At 44.7% G+C, this 20,395-nt stretch overlaps 1 protein-coding gene across 3 annotated transcripts in view; it reads left to right on the top strand.

Moving 5' to 3' along the window:
- Positions 1-20,395, top strand: part of LOC133607870 (low-density lipoprotein receptor-related protein 8-like) — a 457,948-nt gene that overhangs the window by 373,337 nt on the left and 64,216 nt on the right. The window contains exons 16-18 of one of the 3 annotated variants that reach the window (XM_061962895.1): positions 7,546-7,836; positions 9,707-9,775; positions 14,152-15,360. In XM_061962895.1, coding sequence (XP_061818879.1) covers positions 7,546-7,836; positions 9,707-9,775; positions 14,152-14,507 — 716 coding nt within the window. In that variant the 3' untranslated portion in view covers positions 14,508-15,360. Of the gene's footprint in view, positions 1-7,545; positions 7,837-9,706; positions 9,776-14,151; positions 15,361-20,395 lie in introns of those variants that run through there. The other 2 variants (XM_061962896.1, XM_061962897.2) reach the window with 2 other exon arrangements.

The raw sequence follows: 20,395 nt of genomic DNA on the forward strand, positions 1-20,395 counted from the left end.
CATCTCTGTAGACAAAACAAATGCTAGTCAAAACACATTCCAAAGAACTCAAGGTTAACACACACAGTATACTTGCTGACAGAGCATCAAGAGAAGAAATGGAAAACACGAGCTGTTTTCAAATATGACTAAGAAATGAAAGAAGTACAACTTAAATTCGGATATATGTAAATATCTGCCTCCGACAGGATGACTATGAGAAACCCGCTCCCCTCCCTCTCATCCATCCATCCATCTTCTTCCGCTTATCCGAGGTCGGGTCGCGGGGGCAGCAGCTTAAGCAGGGAAGCCCAGACTTCCCTCTCCCCAGCCACTTCGTCCAGCTCCTCCCGGGGGATCCCGAGGCGTTCCCAGGCCAGCCGGGAGAGATAGTCTTCCCAGCGTGTCCTGGGTCTTCCCCGTGGCCTCCTACCGGTCGGACGTGCCCGAAACACCTTCCTAGGGAGGCGTTCGGGTGGCATCCTGACCAGATGCCCGAACCACCTCATCTGGCTCCTCTCGATGTGGAGGAGCAGCGGCTTTACTTTGAGCTCCCCCCGAATGACAGAGCTTCTCACCCTATCTCTAAGGGAGAGCCCCGCCACTCGGCGGAGGAAACTCATTTCGGCCGCTTGTACCCGTGATCTTGTCCTTTCGGTCATGACCCAAAGCTCATGACCATAGGTGAGGATGGGAACGTAGATCGACCGGTAAATCGAGAGCTTTGCCTTCCGGCTCAGCTTCTTCTTCACCACAACGGATCGATACAGCGTCCGCATTACTGAAGACGCCGCACCGATCCGCCTGTCGATCTCACGATCCACTCTTCCCCCACTCGTGAACAAGACTCCGAGGTACTTGAACTCCTCCACTTGGGGCAAGATCTCCTCCCCAACCCGGAGATGGCACTCCACCCTTTTCCGGGAGAGAACCATGGACTCGGACTTGGAGGTGCTGATTCTCATCCCAGTCGCTTCACACTCGGCTGCGAACCGATCCAGTGAGAGCTGAAGATCTTGGCCGGAGGAAGCCATCAGGACCACATCATCTGCAAATAGCAGTGACCTAATCCTGCAGCCACCAAACCAGATCCCCTCAATGCCCTGACTGCGCCTAGCAATTCTGTCCATAAAGGTTATGAACAGAATCGGTGACAAAGGGCAACCTTGGCGGAGTCCAACCCTCACTGGAAACGTGTCCGACTTACTGCCGGCAATGCGGACCAAGCTCTGACACTGATCATACAGGGAGCGAACTGCCACAATAAGACAGTCCGTTACCCCATACTCTCTGAGCACTCCCCACAGGACTTCCCGGGGTACACGGTCGAATGCCTTCTCCAAGTCCACAAAGCACATGTAGACTGGTTGGGCAAACTCCCATGCACCCTCAAGGACCCTGCCGAGAGTATAGAGCTGGTCCACAGTTCCACGACCAGGACGAAAACCACACTGTTCCTCCTGAATCCGAGGTTCGACTATCCGGCGTAGCCTCCTCTCCAGTACACCTGAATAGACCTTACCGGGAAGGCTGAGGAGTGTGATCCCACGATAGTTGGAACACACCCTCCGGTTCCCCTCCCTCTCGTTTTTTTTATTATTGTATAACATGTCGGTCTCAGGCAAGCAAAATGACACTGAGGCCATTGGAAACATTGCACAAACAATCGCTCAAAATCCTTGACCGAAAACCACAACACCACCAACACTGTTTAGTTCTCCAAAAATATAGATTGTTAAATGTAGCTAAAATTCAAAGATTAGCATCAATACGAATGGCCCATCAAATCCTAAATAACACTGCACCAGCGCCACTTAAGCACTTTGTCCAGTTTACATCTGCTGTGACAACTAGAAACACACGGGCCTCCACCGGGGGGCAGTGTAGCGTACCCAGATGTAAAACATCTTTTGCACGATCAGCCTTTTCATATAAAGCCATAAAGGAATGGAACCACCTCACAACAAACTTGAAAAGTCTAACAGATTACTCTTCATTCACAATTGAAGTTAAAAAAAGTGGCTTTGGAGCAATCAAAGCTGCTCACACGGTCAATAAGGTGGCCACTATGTTTGACATGTCAACTTAATGTGTATTATATTTATCCATGAGAGCATTTTTGTTGCGATGGTGGGGGAGGATGCCGGACAGACCTGGCAGGCCCAAACGCATTGTGAGGGTTTGCTGGGAACGTCTAGCAGAGTCTCCTGTCAGAGAGAGTTTCAATTCCCACCTCCGGAAGAACTTTGAACATGTCACGAGGGAGGTGCTGGACATTGAGTCCGAATGGACCATGTTCCGCGCCTCTATTGTCGAGGCGGCTGATTGGAGCTGTGGCCGCAAGGTAGTTGGTGCTTGTCGTGGCGGTAATCCTAGAACCCGTTGGTGGACACCGGCGGTGAGGGATCCCGTCAAGCTGAAGAAGGAGTCCTATCGGGTTCTTTTGGCTCATAGGACTCCTGAGGCAGTGGACAAGTACCGACAGGCCAAGCAGTGTGCGGCTTCAGCGGTCGCAGAGGCAAAAACTCGGACATGGGAGGAGTTCGGTGAGGCCATGGAAAACGACTTCCGGACGGCTGTGAAGCAATTCTGGACCACCATCCGCCGCCTCAGGAAGGGGAAGCAGTGCACAATCAACACCGTGTATGGCGAGGATGGTGTTCTGCTGACCTCGACTGCGGATGTTGTGGATCGGTGGAGGGAATACTTCGAAGACCTCCTCAATCCCACCAACACGTCTTCCTATGAGGAAGCAGTGCCTGGGGAGTCTGTGGTGGGCTCTCCTATTTCTGGGGCTGAGGTTGCTGAGGTAGTTAAAAAGCTCCTCGGTGGCAAGGCCCCGGGGGTGGATGAGATCCGCCCGGAGTTCCTTAAGGCTCTGGATGCTGTGGGGCTGTCTTGGTTGACAAGACTCTGCAGCATCGCGTGGACATCGGGGGCGGTACCACTGGATTGGCAGACCGGGGTGGTGGTTCCTCTCTTTAAGAAGGGGAACCGGAGGGTGTGTTCTAACTATCGTGGGATCACACTCCTCAGCCTTCCCGGTAAGGTCTATTCAGGTGTACTGGAGAGGAGGCTACGCCGGATAGTCGAACCTCGGATTCAGGAGGAACAGTGTGGTTTTCGTCCTGGTCGTGGAACTGTGGACCAGCTCTATACTCTCGGCAGGGTCCTTGAGGGTGCATGGGAGTTTGCCCAACCAGTCTACATGTGTTTTGTGGACTTGGAGAAGGCATTCGACCGTGTCCCTCGGGAAGTCCTGTGGGGAGTGCTCAGGGAGTATGGGGTATCGGACTGTCTGATTGTGGCAGTCTGCTCCCTGTATGCTCAGTGCCAGAGCTTGGTCCGCATTGCCGGTAGTAAGTCGGACACGTTTCCAGTGAGGGTTGGACTCCGCCAAGGCTGCCCGTTGTCACCGATTCTGTTCATAACTTTTATGGACAGAATTTCTAGGCGCAGTCAAGGCGTTGAGGGGATCTGGTTTGGTGGCTGCAGGATTAGGTCTCTGCTTTTTGCAGATGATGTGGTCCTGATGGCTTCATCTGGCCAGGATCTTCAACTCTCGCTGGATCGGTTCGCAGCCGAGTGTGAAGCGACTGGGATGAGAATCAGCACCTCCAAGTCCGAGTCCATGGTTCTCGCCCGGAAAAGGGTGGAGTGCCATCTCCGGGTTGGGGAGGAGATCTTGCCCCAAGTGGAGGAGTTCAAGTACCCCGGAGTCTTGTTCACGAGTGAGGGAAGAGTGGATCGTGAGATCGACAGGCGGATCGGCGCGGCGTCTTCAGTAATGCGGACGCTGTATCGATCCGTTGTGGTGAAGAAGGAGCTGAGCCGGAAGGCAAAGCTCTCAATTTACCGGTCGATCTACGTTCCCATCCTCACCTATGGTCATGAGCTTTGGGTTATGACCGAAAGGACAAGATCACGGGTACAAGCGGCTGAAATGAGTTTCCTCCGCCAGGTGGCGGGGCTCTCCCTTAGAGATAGGGTGAGAAGCTCTGCCATCCGGGAGGAGCTCAAAGTAAAGCCGCTGCTCCTCCACATCGAGAGGAGCCAGATGAGGTGGTTCGGGCATCTGGTCAGGATGCCACCCGAACGCCTCCCTAGGGAGGTGTTTAGGGCACGTCCGACCGGTAGGAGGCCGCGGGGAAGACCCAGGACACGTTGGGAAGACTATGTCTCCCGGCTGGCCTGGGAACGCCTCGGGGTCCCACAGGAAGAGCTGGACGAAGTGGCTGGGGAGAGGGAAGTCTGGGCTTCCCTGCTTAGGCTGCTGCCCCCGCGACCCGACCTCGGATAAGCGGAAGAAGATGGATGGATGGATGGAGCATTTTTGTTGTAAATTGTGAGGTGTGTCTGTTAAAATCATGGTTGTTTTTACAAATGATGACAGATGCATGTATTATCTTTGTGTGATGATGTAAATGAGGTGTGGTTGTATTGTATATTAAGTATGCGTCCATGAAAGGGCATTTTATGACTTTTCTTAATTTGATTACATGCTATAGTATGATTTTATTGTCATAATTTTATTGCATGATTTTTGTATCCCTTTAATTTAGGTAACCAGGGACTGCAGATGGAAATGAGCTATTTAGCTATAATCTGGTACAGAGCATATCTGTCTTTGAGCTTAATGTTTCTGTGCATTGGCCCTTCAACTAAAGACTAAACAAACACGCAAAACAATCAGAACGGAGACCGGGCTTTCTGCTCCGCCGCTCCCAGTCTGTGGAACGCTCTCCCTGACCACCTGAGGGCACCACAGACTGTGGATGCTTTTAGGCTTAAAAACCCTTTTTTTAAATAAAATTTTTTAAAAAAAAGCCTTTTTTGGATATATGCATACTAGTTTTAGCTATTTGGCTGTTCTAGTTTTTATTTTTATTTTTATTTTGTATTATCTTTTTATTTTTTTATTTTTTTAATACACTGTAGCACTTTGAGGTTGTTTACTCAATGTAAAGTGCTTTATACAAATAAAATATATTAGTATTATTATTATTATTATTATTAGAATATCATGCACATTTTCTACAAATGATGACCAGGCCCTAACCAATCTGGCGCCCTAGGCAAGATTTTAGGTGGCGCCCCCCCACATCGGCAGTGAAGTGTATATACTCACAAGAACCCGAATAGCTTTGTCTTTGACCTTTTTTTTACTTACAACTATACCTAATATATAAAGGGGTGGAAAAGTGACTATTACCTGCAGGGCAAACATTAGCTAACCAGAAGGCAATAACAATGTAAACAAAAAACACCTGCTTAAAAGATCTAATACAAACATTTATATGCACGTACAACACTTAGAACTTTTAGCATATCAGTATGTGGAATTAAATTATGGAATGGATTAAGTAAAGAAGTAAAAAATTGTACTGATATGATCCAGTTTAAGAGGTTGTTCAAAATAATAGTGCTTACAGAGTACAAAGAAGAAGAATTATGAGAAATACTTTCAACCTTATTGAAAATAAGATATTCTTCATCTCAGTATGTTAATAATGACTGAATTAATTAATTAATTACATATTACAAAGCTGTTGTATACTAATTCATAGATGTTATTTTATTATATAAAAAGGTCAGTAAATGATTCTATATATTTGTAAACGCTTTGAAGTGGGAAAGGGGTAGGATTAAATAAGCTTTGCTTCTTCCTACTCCTTTTTGGGCATGATGTAAAATGAAATGATATGAAATTGTGTGATGTATTATGATGTAAGTGTGTTCATGTTCCAAATAAACTAAAGAAAGAAAGAAATGTCCCTGAGGAATGTAAGGTGGGAGTACTGTAATTACCTAACGTTACATTATTATTTTCCATAACAATTTAGCCCCCTCCACAATATTAACCCGACGTTAAAACAGAACTAGCTATTTATTGATTAGCAATTGCCGAATCATGTAACATTAGCTTAATGCTAAAAAGCCAGGTTACTATCACATTCTGTAACAGACAAATAATTTCATGTAGGCTAACGTTACCTACCTGCTACCTCTGTCTTTTCTCGTTTCTACTCCTCTTCTTTTCTCTTTGTTCTTCCCTGGGCACCTGACAGTTTTGGCATCTTGTGTTGATTTTTTGATGTGGTGACGTCCAAAGCGAGTCATGATACAGGAAGGGAGGGGGCGCACCGTGCGGGGGGAGGAGGGGGGTCGTAATGTTGTAACATATAATATTTCTATTAAATAGGCTTTACTTTGCATTTTAATTAACATGGGATTATTTTTTGTATTTAGAAATAATAGTAACAACTTTTTTTTTCTTTTTTTTTTTCTCCAACATTTGTGGCACTGGCGTGGTGCCCCCTGATGGACGGCGCCCTTAGCATTTGCCTATACGGCCTATGCCACGGGCCGGCCCTGATGATGACAGTCTGAAGTGCTTTTATTATTTAATACTAATTTATTAAATTTTAATGTATTTTTTTTTAAATTGTTATTTTATTTATTTCATTTTATTTAATTTTTTAAATTTTATCTTAATTTGTTATGGGCGGTACAAGCCCCACAGGGGCGTTGCAGAGCCCCGCAAGGACCCTATTGAAATTGTGTTTTTTCTCCTATACGTTTTGATGCCTTTTTGAGAGCCCTTAACATGCGAGAAAAGTGCAGGCGCATCAGGTATGTCAGAAAGTTTTTATATTTTGGGGGGTCCCGAAAATTTTGGTGGGAATCCTGCAAAGACGGTCAGAAAGCGGCTTGAAGATGGTCTGTAAAACATAATCAATGCAACATTTTGAGCAAAGAAGCACCATTACATGCTATGTAGACCACAAGGAAGTGTTTACATGTAGAAAAAAATCATAATATGACTGTCACGTTCAAACACTGAGGACATCTATTAAACAAGACAAAAGGCAAGGAATCAAACAGAGACAGAATTCAATTTGGACTCAATATTGAGGAGAGACATGGCCACTGCACTCTCTGTACAGTCCTGCACCACGCTCTGACGAAGAAGGTTTTCGTCACCTCCTTTATTCAGATGTTCAATGTTCGCGCACCAACACATGTCACAGCAGGAATGGGGAGTATGTAAAACAGTCATTGTTTTCGGTCGCTTTGAAGACCAAGAAGTGGGATTTCTCGGGCTTGGGCTCTTCCTGGATCCAGCTGGGGCAGGTGTTGGAGGACAATGGATAACCCCTCCCGTCTCCTGACCACAGTGACTTCAAGAGGGCAGCGGGTCGTAAATAGCGTTGACCTCGGTTACCAAATAGTTGGAAGAGAGTTTGTGAATTACTTCAAAGAGAGTTCGTTTAACACTTCAAAGAGAGTTCCTCTGGAAGTTGAGCAGATCCTGCCATCTGTCGGTGTTGAAATCACAGTGGCGTTTCACGAGCCTTCTTCCTCTTGTTAGGCCTCGAAAGACAGCATTCATAATACAACGTTTCTTTTGTGATAACTTACAAACAATTATTCCAACAATGACCCTTTAATGCGCCTTATGATTTGGTGCGCCCTATGTTCTTAAAAATACGTAAGCTAAACAGTTGAGCATCCGACCTAAAACATTTTTTTTTTTTTGCATTCTTTCTCATTTGTGCGCTGCAGCACCGAGAAACGACATGCCGCCAACATCCTCGCCAGATGCCGCCACGCCTGCTGCCACGGCAACTGCTCCCAAAGACACCCTGCCGCCTTCGGAGGGAGTGTCCCAGGCGGACGCCGCCGCGCTCCTGACCACATCGCCTCTCGCCGCCCTCCAGCCGCACACGCCCCTCAGCACGCTGAAGGCGGCGACGGCGGCGTCGCAGGAGTCCAAGGCGCTGGGCTCTCACTCCACCGCCACCGTGACTGTTGAGTCCACCACGCCGGCGGGGGACAGCAGTGTGTCGCAACACTGTAAGCCAGCTGTCAATTTATTTACAGGAATGCGTGTTTGATCTTGTGTGAGTTAGGAGGGATAGAGGCAAGAGTAACTAGTAACATCTGCCAGGTATCCCACTGGGCTTCTCATGGATTCACTGTCGGTTGCAGTACAGATGCTACGGGTGTGGACTCATTTCCATTCATGTAAAACTGACGTGTATTCCTGCATGCAGGAAAACCACTACCAGTCATGAGGAGATATGAAGTCATGTGTGATTAATCAAATTATAAGATACATTAAAAATCACACAAGACAGCGGCCAAAGCTGAGAAGTCCAGACTTCCCTTTCCTCAGCTTTGTTGTCCAGCTCTCCCCGGGGGATCCTGAGGCATTCCCAGGCCAGCCGAGAGACATAGTCTCTCCACTGTGTCCTGGGTCTTCCCTGTGATCGCCTACCGGTCAGACGTACCTCCCCAACCACCTCTTCTGGCTCCCCTCGATGTGGAGGAGCAGCGGCTTTACTTTGAGCTTCTGCTGGATGACAGAGCTTCTCAGCCTATCTCTAAGGGAGAGCTCCGTCACCCATTGAAGGAACCTCATTTCGGCCGCTTGTACCAGTGATCTTGTCCTTTCGGTCATAACCCAAAGCTCATGACCATAAGTGAGGATGGGAACGTAGATCGACCGGTAAATTGAGAGCTTTGCCTTCCAGCTTAGCTCCTTTTTCACTACGACTATCGATACAGTGTCCGCATCACTGCCGATGCCGTACCCGCCTGTCGATTTCACGATCCACTCTTCCCTCACTCGTGAAGGAGACCCCAAAGTACTTAAACTCCTCTTCTTGGGGCAAGATCTCCTCCCCAACCCGGAGATGGCACTCCCCACTTTTCCGGGCGAGAACCATGGACTCGGACTTGGAGGTGCTAATTTTCATCCCGGCCGCGTCACACTCGGCTGCGAGCCGATCCAGTGAGAGCTGAAGATCCTGGCCAAAAGAAGCCAGCAGGACCACATCATCTGCAAAAAGCAGAAACATAATCCCCTTAAGGCCCCTGACTGCGCCTAGAAATTCTGTCCATAAAAGTTATGAACAGAATCGATGACAAAGGGCAACTCTCAATGAAAACTGGTCCGACTTACTTCTGGGAATGCGGACCAAGCTCTGACACTGATCATCCAGAATCAGGTGGTTTGATAACCCATACTCTCTGAGCACTCTCCACAGGACTTTCCGAGGGACGCGGTCGAATGCCTTCTCCAAGTTCACAAAACACACATGGACTGGTTGGGCAAACTCCCATGCACCCTCAAGGACCCTGCCGAGAGTATAGAGCTGGTCCACAGTTCCACGACCAGGAAGAAAACCACACTGCTCTTCCTGGATCCAAAGTTCGACTATCCGGCGTAGCCTCCTCTCCAGTACACCTGAATAGACCTTACCGGGAAGGCTGAGGAGTGTGATCCTGCGATAGTCAGAACACATAGTTGGCCTCATAGTGACTTATGTTTCAGTTTCAATTTTTTTAAAAAGCACAAAGATGATACGCGGACACACGGACTAGTGTGTTACACACAATGATTGGCAGTACAATAACGAAGACGGTTTACAAAAGCCCTGGTTCAAATGTTCAATTAAATACGTCATCAATCTCATGAAAAGTCGTACCTCAACTTACGAGCCTGATTGTTTACGTGACAGAGCTCTTAACTCCAAACACTTCGAACCAGAAGGAATGTAACTAATCAAAGAACTGGCAACCAATGTTATTAAAAAGTATTGATTTTGAATCCAGAATTGTTTTGAATCAAGACGAATCGTTACCCCCCAAGAGTCGAATCGAATGGTGTGGTGCCCACACTTCTTCTAATGCCTTGGTCTTGGTTCCTGTCCTCCTCTAGCTGGAGGCGAGCATTTCATCCTGGGTGAGAACCTGACAGTGGCAGTCCTAGGAGTGGTCATCCCTATTGGTGAGTCACCCCAAGTCTTCTTGTCTGTGTTGGTCCATGCACCATGACTCTTCTGTGGAGGCACCAGGGAAGCCTGGCCCAAAGGTCCTCTTCTCCACGTGTCCTCAGGAGTCATCGTCTGTGTGTCTGACAGTGTTGCATTTTTGACATCGCACCGTGTTGTGTTTCTGTACACGATGTACAGCAACACAATGTTGCTACTGTAACAACGGGCACACCCATATTGCCAAAGAGGACAAAATAAGTCAGGCGTAGTTTACTTTTTTCTCTTAAAACACTCAAAATAGGTTTATTAAGCGCAACATTTCGACAGGCCTTACTTTAGAAATGTCAGTGATGGATTTTGGACCCTTTTTGGCTACAAATACCCGCTGGGCCTACAGAACCTCCTGATATAGTTTTTATGAACTCCACAGTACCTGCATCTCTCCATAGTTTCCCCCATCTCTCCATCGTTTCCACCCGTTCCATCTCTCCATAGTTGCCCCCATCTCTCCATCGTTGCCACCCATTCCATCTCTCCATAGTTGCCCCCATCTCTCCATCGTTTCCACCCGTTCCATCTCTCCATAGTTGCCCCCATCTCTCCATCGTTGCCACCCGTTCCATCTCTCCATAGTTGCCCCCATCTCTCCATCGTTGCCACCCGTTCCATCTCTCCATCGTTGTCCCCATCTCTCCATTGTTTCCACCTGCCCCATCTCTCCATCGTTGCCCCCATCTCCTCCATTGTTGCCACCCGCCCCATCTCTCCATCGTTGCCCCCATCTCATCTATCGTTGCCACCCGCCTCATCTCTCCATCGTTGCCACCTACCTCATCTCTCTATCATTGCCACCCGCCCCATTCCTCCATTGTTGCCACCCTCCTCATCCCTCCATCGTTGCCACCTATCTCATCTCTCCATCGTTGCCACCCGCCCCATCTCTCCACCGTTGCCACCTGCCCCATCCCTCCATCGTGGCCATCTACCTCATCTCTCCATCATTGCCACCCGCTCCATCTTTTCATCGTTGCCACCCGCCCCATCCCTCCATTGTTGCCACCTACCTCATCTCTCCATCTTCGCCACCTCCCTCATCTCTCCATCGTTGCCACCTTCCCCATCTCTCCACGGTTGCCACCCGCTCCATCCCTCCATCGTTGCCACCTACCTCATCATTCCATCGTTTCCACCTGCCCCATTTCTGTATCGTTTCCACGCGCCCCATCCCTCCACCGTTTCCACCCAGCCCATCCCTCCATCGTTGCCACCTACTTCATCTCTCCATTGTTGCCACCCACCTCATCCCTTCATCGTTGCCACCCGCCCCATCTTTCCACCGTTGCCACCTGCCCCATCCATCCACCGTTTCCACCCGCCCCATCCCTCCATCGTTGCCACCTACTTCATCTCTCCAATGTTCCACCCACCCCATCGCTTCATCGTTTCCACCCGGCCCATCCCTCCATCATTGCCACCTTCCCCATCTCTCCATCGTTGCCACCCGCCCCATCCCTCCACCCACCCCATCTCTCCATCGTTGCCACCTACCTCATCTCTCCATCATTTCCACCCGCTCCATCTTTTCATCGTTGCCACCTGCCCCATCCCTCCATTGTTGCCACCTACCTCATCTTTCCATCTTCGCCACCTCCCACATCTCTCCATCGTTGCCACCTGCCCCATCTCTCCACGGTTGCCACCCGCTCCATCCCTCCATCGTTGCCACCTACCTCATCATTCCATCGTTTCCACCTGCCCCATTTCTCTATCGTTTCCACCCGCCCCATCCCTCCACCGTTTCCACCCAGCCCATCCCTCCATCGTTGCCACCTACTTCATCACTCCATCGTTGCCACCCGCCTCATCCCTTCATCGTTGCCACTCGCCCCATCTCTCCACCGTTGCCATCTTCCCTACCCATCCACCGTTTCCACCCGCCCCATCCCTCCATCGTTGCCACCTACTTCATCTCTCCAATGTTTCCACCCACCCCATCGCTTCATCGTTTCCACCCGGCCCATCTCTCCATCATTGCCACCTGCCCCATCTCTCCATCGTTGCCACAATCCCCATCCCTCCGCCCACCCCATCGCTCCATCGTTGCCACCTACCTTATCTCTCCATCTTTTCCACCCGCCCCATCCCTCCATCGTTGCCACCAACCTCATCCCTCCATCATTGCTACCTGCCCCATCTCTCCATCGTTGCCACCGACCTCATCTCTCCATCGTTGCCACCCGCCCCACCCCTCCATCGTTGCCACCCGCTCCATCTCTCCATCATTGCCACCCGCCCCATCTCTCCATCGTTGCCACCCGCCCCATCCATCCACCGTTTCCACCCGCCCCATCCCTCCAACGTTGCCACCTACTTCATCTCTCCAACGTTGCCAACCACCCCATCGCTTCATCGTTGCCACCTGGCCCATCTCTCCATCGTTGCCACCCGACACCCATCCCTCCACCATTGCCACCCACCCCATCTCTCCATCGTTACAACCTACATCATCTCTCCATCGTTGCCACCCGCCCCATCCCTCCATCGTTGCCACCGACCTCATCTCTCCATCGTTGCCACCCGCCCCACCCCTCCATCGTTGCCACCTACCTCATCGCTTCATCGTTACCACCCGCTCCATCTCTCCATTGTTGCCACCTGCCCCATCTCTCCACGGTTGCTACCTGCTCCATCCCTCCATCGTTGCCACCTACCTCGTCATTCCATCGTTGCCACCCGCCCCATTTTTCTATCGTTTCCACCCGCCCCATCCCTCCATCGTTTCCACCCAGCCCATCCCTCCATCGTTGCCACCTGCCCCATCTCTCCACGGTTGCCACCCGCTCCATCCCTCCATCGTTGCCACCAACCTCATCTCTCCATCGTCGCCACCCGCTTCATCCCTTCATCGTTGCCACCCACCCCATCTCTCCACCGTTTCCACCTGCCCCATCCATCCACCGTTTCTACCCGCCCCATCCCTCCATCGTTGCCACCTACTTCAGCTCTCCAACGTTGCCACCCACCCCATCGCTTCATCGTTTTCCACCCGGCCCATCTCTCCATCATTGCCACCTTCCCCATCTCTCCATCGTTGCCACCCACCCCATCTCTCCATCGTTGCCACCTACCTCATCTCTCCATCGTTGCCACCCGCCCCATCCATCCATCGTTGCCACCAACCTCATCCCTCCATCGTTGCTACCTGACCCATCTCTCCATCGTTGCCACCGACCTCATCTCTCCATTTTTGCCACCCGCCCCACCCCTCCATCGTTGCCACCTATTCATCGTTGCTACCCACCCCATCTCTCCATCGTTGCCACCTACCTCATCTCTCCATCGTTGCCACCCGCCCCATCCCTCCATCGTTGCCACCAACCTCATCCCTCCATCGTTGCTACCTGCCCCATCTCTCCATCGTTGCCACCGACCTCATCTCTCCATCGTTGCCACCCGCCCCATCTCTCCACCGTTGCCACCTACCTCATCTCTCCATCGTTGCCACCCGCCCCATCCACCCATCGTTGCCACCAACCTCATCCCTCCATCGTTGCTACCTGCCCCATCTCTCCATCGTTGCCACCTACCTCATCTCTCCATCGTTGCCACCCGCCCCATCCATCCATCGTTGCCACCAACCTCATCCCTCCATCGTTGCTACCTGCCCCATCTCTCCATCGTTGCCACCGACCACATCTCTCCATTTTTGCCACCCGCCCCACCCCTCCATCGTTGCCACCTATTCATCATTGCTACCCACCCCATCTCTCCATCGTTGCCACCTACCTCATCTCTCCATCGTAGCCACCCGCCCCATCCCTCCATCGTTGCCACCAACCTCATCCCTCCATCGTTGCTACCTGCCCCATCTCTCCATCATTGCCACCGACCACATCTCTCCATTTTTGCCACCCGCCCCACCCCTCCATCGTTGCCACCTATTCATCATTGCTACCCACCCCATCTCTCCATCGTTGCCACCTACCTCATCTCTCCATCGTTGCCACCCGCCCCATCCCTCCATCGTTGCCACCGACCTCATCTCTCCATCGTTGCCACCCGCCCCACCCCTCCATCGTTGCCACCTATTCATCGTTGCCACCCGCCCCATCTCTCCACCGTTGCCACCTGCCCCATCTCTCCATCGTTGCCACCCGCCCCATCTCTCCACCGTTGCCACCTTCCTCATCTCTTCATTGTTGCCACCCGCCCCATCCGTCCATCGTTGCCACCGACCTCATCTCTCCATCGTTACCACCCACCCCATCTTTCCACCGTTGCCACCTGCCTAGCCGCGCATGCCAGCCGGGCCCCTCTTTGTCATTTCATGCCACGAGCTTGTTACGCCTCGTTAACTCCCGCCCTGCGGCTGTGTGTTAAACGCATGCAGTTCCTATCATTGCCACAGTGGTCTTTGGCCTGGTCTGCGCCGGGGTCTACCTGGTGTGGCGGAACTGGAAGCGCAACTCCACCAAGAGCATGAACTTTGACAATCCCGTCTACCGGAAGACCACCGGCGAGGGCGAGGAGGACGAGATCCACATCGGCCGGACTGACGCGGCGGGGCACCACGCGCACCACCACCACCACCACCACCACACGTACCCGCAGGCCGTCGGCGTGGGAGTCGTCGGCGCAGGGGGCGGCGCCTGCCCGCAGTTCATCGCCCTGCCGCTCGGGGGCAGCATGCCCGATCCGGGGACTCACTGGTACGCGGAGCAGCCGATGCTCGCCACCGCTAAGTGAACCGGCAAGAGGGCTTCAGGGGAAAGATGGCCGCCGAGGCACATGCAGACATGATGAGGTCAAAGGTCGCAGTGTGTCATCAAACACCGCCATGTTCCGTGCCAATATTTCTCATGTTTCGCGTTGATGGCGTGTGTGTGCCAAGTATTTTGTAACAAAGGTTGTGTTTTTATTTTTGTGTCGATGGGACAATCTGTACAGATCCATGAGAGAGTCGGTCCAAATGGACGAAAAAAAAGCGATTCATTCCCAAGATCACCCGTTCGACCTCATGAGGGTGAGCGTTCTTTCAGAGTGCAGTTATCAACGTGTATCAGAGTGCAGTTATCTACGCGTTTCAACCTTCGATGCTCCGCGCAGACGACATGGAGCACAAAGAAGGACCGAGCGGGTCCTTTTTTTAAAAATGTTTTCTTCGCTGTGACTTTGAAACGGTACGACCCGTACGAGCTTTGACAGCAGCAATAGATGAGAGGACGCGTGGTGCGCTCGCCCCCGCAACTAAAAACAAGCACTGTGTCAGGCTTCACTGGAGCCCAGCAGGGGGCAGCGTGCGGTCACAAAACCCCCGTTAAAACATGCGCGTCGTTCCTTCCCCCGAAATTCGACGCTCCTGAGTATGGAGGGTCAAACGGGACAGAAGGAAATAAATGAATACACCTTAGAATAATGACATAATTGTGTCATTAGTCAATTAAAAATGGAATAAATAAATGCACTATTAAATGATGTAAATAATTTAATGTGAAAATTATTTAATTATTTCACAGGGTAATCATCAATTTCCCCATAGTCTCGGACTATAAGCCGCTACTTTTTTCCCACGCTCTGAACCTTGCGGCTTATAAAACGGTGCGGCCATGACGTTTTGTATTCAACAAACAGTTTTCATAGAACACCCAAAAGGTGTGTTATTGTTTGTGCTATGGCGCCATCTGTTGGACGAGTTGAAAATGTACTTCCTGTTTCCTGCCTTGAGCCGGAAGTATACCCCGTTTTCTTCTACTATTGGTCCATAGCGTTTCTACCCGTATGGATTCTTCATTCGGCGCTCCAAGCAACGTTTTCAAGTTTTACAATGTAACTAAAACAATTCTTATTTACGAGAGTGTCCCATGTGTGAGGTCTGTAGGCGTGTTATCGTGCATATTTGTACGCGCTATCGTAATGTAATCACGCTAGCGTCGTTAGCATTAGCTAATATGCTAACACGTTTACGAGTGTCTGTGTTAGTATTATTAACTCACAATCGCATTCTTTTTGTATTGTTTCAGTTTCATTAATTCCTCAGTAAACTCACCAAAACATCACTGTGGAGTCATTGACGAGGACTTCTGTTTTGTTTGATCAATTGTTTTACTGCCCTGTTACAGACACTGTTTGGAAACAATTAAGGTTAATTAATAAACATTCACAAAACCTTTCACGCCGGTACATATGTGCGGCTTATAGTGCTAGGTGTGGCTAATATTTGTAAAAAAAAATGTATATATATTTACATATATATATATATATGTATATAAATATATATATATATATATATATATATATATATGTATATAAATATATATATATGTATATATATATATATGTATATATATATATATATATATATATATATATATATATATATATATATATATATATATATATATATATATATATATATATATACATATATATAGAGCCTCTGAATACGGTTTTACTTATTTCATGAACCTGTGTGGAAGAACTTCATGAAGTAAAATAGATTCATAAAATAAGTAATGAAATAAATAATTAAGTCATGAAATAATTCATCAAATCATTAAATACATTTTAAAAAAGAATCTTGAAATAAATAATAATAAATAAATTTTGAAATTGTTATTTAAATTGTGAAATAATAATTTAAATTGTGAAATTATTATTTAATTTGTAAAATAATTATTTAAATTGTGAAATAATTACTTAAATTATTTATTGGAATAGCTAAATAATTTAGAATAAAATTATTGACGCGTGTATTTTTTTCAACTCAAATGTGTATTCATTATTGATACATTTAGGTCATTATTTGCATGTAATCACGCCAGCGTCATTAGCATTAGCTAATATGCTAACACGTTTACAAGTGTCTGTGTTAGTATTATTAACTCACTTCTGTTTTGTTTGATCGGCTGTTTTACTGCCGTGTTACAGACACTGTTTGGAAACAATTACGGTTATTTAATAAACATTCACAAAACTTTTCACACATATGTGCGGCTTATAGTCCGGTGCGGCTAATATTTGTTTAAAAAATATATATATTTATTGCCTCTAAATACGGTTTTACTTATTTCATGAACCTGTGTGGAAGAACTTCATGAAGTAAAATAAATTAATAAAATAAGTAATTAAATAAATAACTAAGTCATGAAATAATTCATCAAATCATTAAATAAATACAAAAAAAATCTTCAAATAAATAATAATAAATAAATTGTGAAATGATTATTTAAATTGCAAAATAATTATTTAAATCGTGAAATAACTATTTAAATTGTGAAATGATTATTTAAATTGTGAAATGATTATTTAAATTGTGAAATTAATATTTAAATTGTGAAATTATTATTTAGATTGTGAAATAATTATTTAAATTGTGAAATAATTATTTTAATTATTTATTGGAATAGCTAAATAATTTAGAATAAAATTATTGACATGGGTATTTTTTTCAACTCAAATTTTCATTCATTATTGATACATTTAGGTCATTATTTGCATGTAATCACGCCAGCGTCGTTAGCATTAGCTAATATGCTAACACGTTTACGAGTGTCTGTGTTAGTATTATTAACTCACTTCTGTTTTGTTTGATCGGCCGTTTTACTGCCGTGTTACAGACACGGTTTGGAAACAATTACGGTTAATTAATAAACATTCACAAAACCTTTCACATATATGTGCGGCTTATAGTCCGGTGCGGCTAATATTTGTTCAAAAAAAAATATTTATTGCCTCTAAATACGGTTTTACTTATTTCATGACCCTGTGTGGAAGAACTTCATGAAGTAAAATAAATTCATAAAATAAGTAATGAAATAAATAATTAAGTCATGAAGTAATTCATCAAATCATTAAATAAATTAAAAAAAAGAATCTTGAAATAAATAATAATAAATAAATTGTGAAATGATTATTTAAATTGTGAAATAATTATTTAAATAGTAAAATTATTATTTAAATTGTGAAATAATTATATAAATCGTGAAATAATTATGTAAATTATTTATTGGAATAGCTAAATCATTTAGAATACAATTTTTGACGCGTGTATTTTTTTTCATCTCAAATTTGTATTCATTATTGATACATTTAGGTCATTATTTGCATGTAATCACGCCAGCGTCGTTAGCATTAGCTAATATGCTAACACATTTACGAGTGTCTGTGTTAGTATTATTAACTCACTTCTGTTTTGTTTGATCGGCCGTTTTACTGCCGTGTTACAGACACTGTTTGGAAACAATTATGGTTAATTAATAAACATTCACAAAACCTTTCACACATATGTGCGGCTTATAGTCCGGTGCGGCTAATATTTGTTAAAAAAAAAAAAGTATTGCCTCTAAATACGGTTTTACTTATTTCATGAACCTGTGTGGAAGAACTTCATGAAGTAAAATAAATTCATAAAATAAGTAATGAAATAAATAATTAAGTCATGAAGTAATTTATTAAATCATTAAATAAAAAAAAGAATCTTGAAATAAATAATAATAAATAAATTGTGAAATGATTATTTAAATTGTGAAATAATTATTTAAATCGTGAAATAATTATTTAAATTGTGAAATAATTATTTAAATTATTTATTGGAATAGCTAAATCATTTAGAATACAATTATTGACGCGTGTATTTTTTTCATCTCAAATTTGTATTCATTATTGATGCATTTAGGTCATTATTTGCATGTAATCACTCCAGCTAATATGCTAACACGTTTACGAGTGTCTGTGTTAGTATTATTAACTCACTTCTGTTTTGTTTGATCGGCCGTTTTACTGCCGTGTTACAGACACTGTTTGGAAACAATTACAGTTAATTAATAAACATTCACAAAACCTTTCACATATATGTGCGGCTTATAGTCCGGTGCGGCTAATATTTGTTAAAAAGGTTACTTATTTCATGAACCCGTGTGGAAGAACTTCATGAAGTAAAATAAATTCATAAAATAAGTAATGTAATAAATAATTAAGTCATAAAGTAATTAATCAAATCATTAAATAAATTTAAAAAAAGAATCTTGAAATAAATAATAATAAATAAATTGTGAAATGATTATTTAAATTGTGAAATAATTATTAAATCGTGAAATAATTATTTAAATTGTGAAATTATTATTTAAATTGTGAAATTATTATTTAAATTGTGAAATAATTATTCAAATTGTGACATAATTATTTAAATTGTGAAATAATTACTTAAATTATTTATTGGAATCGCTAAATAATTTAGAATAAAATGATTGACGCGTGTATTTTTTTCAACTCATTTGTATTCATTATTGATACATTTAGGTCATTATTTGCATGTAATCACGCCAGCGTCATTAGCATTAGCTAATATGCTAACACGTTTACGAGTGTCTGTGTTAGTATTATTAACTCATTTCTGTTTTGTTTGATCGGCCGTTTTACTGCCGTGTTACAGACACTGTTTGGAAACAATTATGGTTAATTAATAAACATTCACAAAACCTTTCACACATATGTGCGGCTTATAGTCCGGTGCGGCTAATATTTGTTAAAAAGGTTACTTATTTCATGAACCTGTGTGGAAGAACTTCATGAAGTAAAATAAATTCATAAAATAAGTAATGAAATAAATAATTAAGTCATAAAGTAATTAATCAAATCATTAAATAAATTTAAAAAAAGAATCTTGAAATAAATAAAATATTTATTGCCTCTAAATACGGTTTTACTTATTTCATGAACCTGTGTGGAAGAACTTCATGAAGTAAAATAAATTCATAAAATAAGTAATGAAATAAATAATTAAGTCATGAAGTAATTTATTAAATCATTAAATTAAAAAAAGAATCTTGAAATAAATAATAATAAATAAATTGTGAAATGATTATTTAAATTGTGAAATAATTATTTAAATTGTGAAATGATTATTTAAATAGTGAAATAATTATTTAAATTGTAAAATTATTATTTAAATTGTGAAATAATTATTTAAATTGTGAAATAATTATTTAAATTATTTATTTGAATAGCTAAATCATTTAGAATAAAATTATTGACACGTGTATTTTTTTCAACTCACATTTTTATTCATTATTGATACATTTAGGTCATTATTTGCATGTAATCACGCCAGCGTCGTTAGCATTAGCTAATATGCTAACACATTTACGAGTGTCTGTGTTAGTATTATTAACTCACTTCTGTTTTGTTTGATCGGCCGTTTTACTGCCGTGTTACAGACACTGTTTGGAAACAATTACGGTTAATTAATAAACATTCACAAAACCTTTCACATATATGTACGGCTTATAGTCCGGTGCGGCTAATATTTGTTAAAAAGGTTACTTATTTCATGAACCCGTGTGGAAGAACTTCATGAAGTAAAATAAATTCATAAAATAAGTAATGAAATACTGCGATGAGGTGGCGACTTGTCCAGGGTGTACCCCGCCTTCCGCCCGATTGTAGCTGAGATAGGCTCCAGCGCCCCCCGCGACCCCGAAGGGAATAAGCGGTAGTAAATGGATGGATGGATGGAAGTAATGAAATAAATAATTAAGTCATGAAGTAATTCATCAAATCATTAAATAAATTAAAAAAAAGAATCTTGAAATAAATAATAATAAATAAATTGTGAAATGATTATTTAAATTGTGAAA

The sequence above is a fragment of the Nerophis lumbriciformis genome, linkage group LG09, assembly GCF_033978685.3.
Source record: "Nerophis lumbriciformis linkage group LG09, RoL_Nlum_v2.1, whole genome shotgun sequence".
Taxonomy (NCBI): Eukaryota; Metazoa; Chordata; class Actinopteri; order Syngnathiformes; family Syngnathidae; genus Nerophis; species Nerophis lumbriciformis.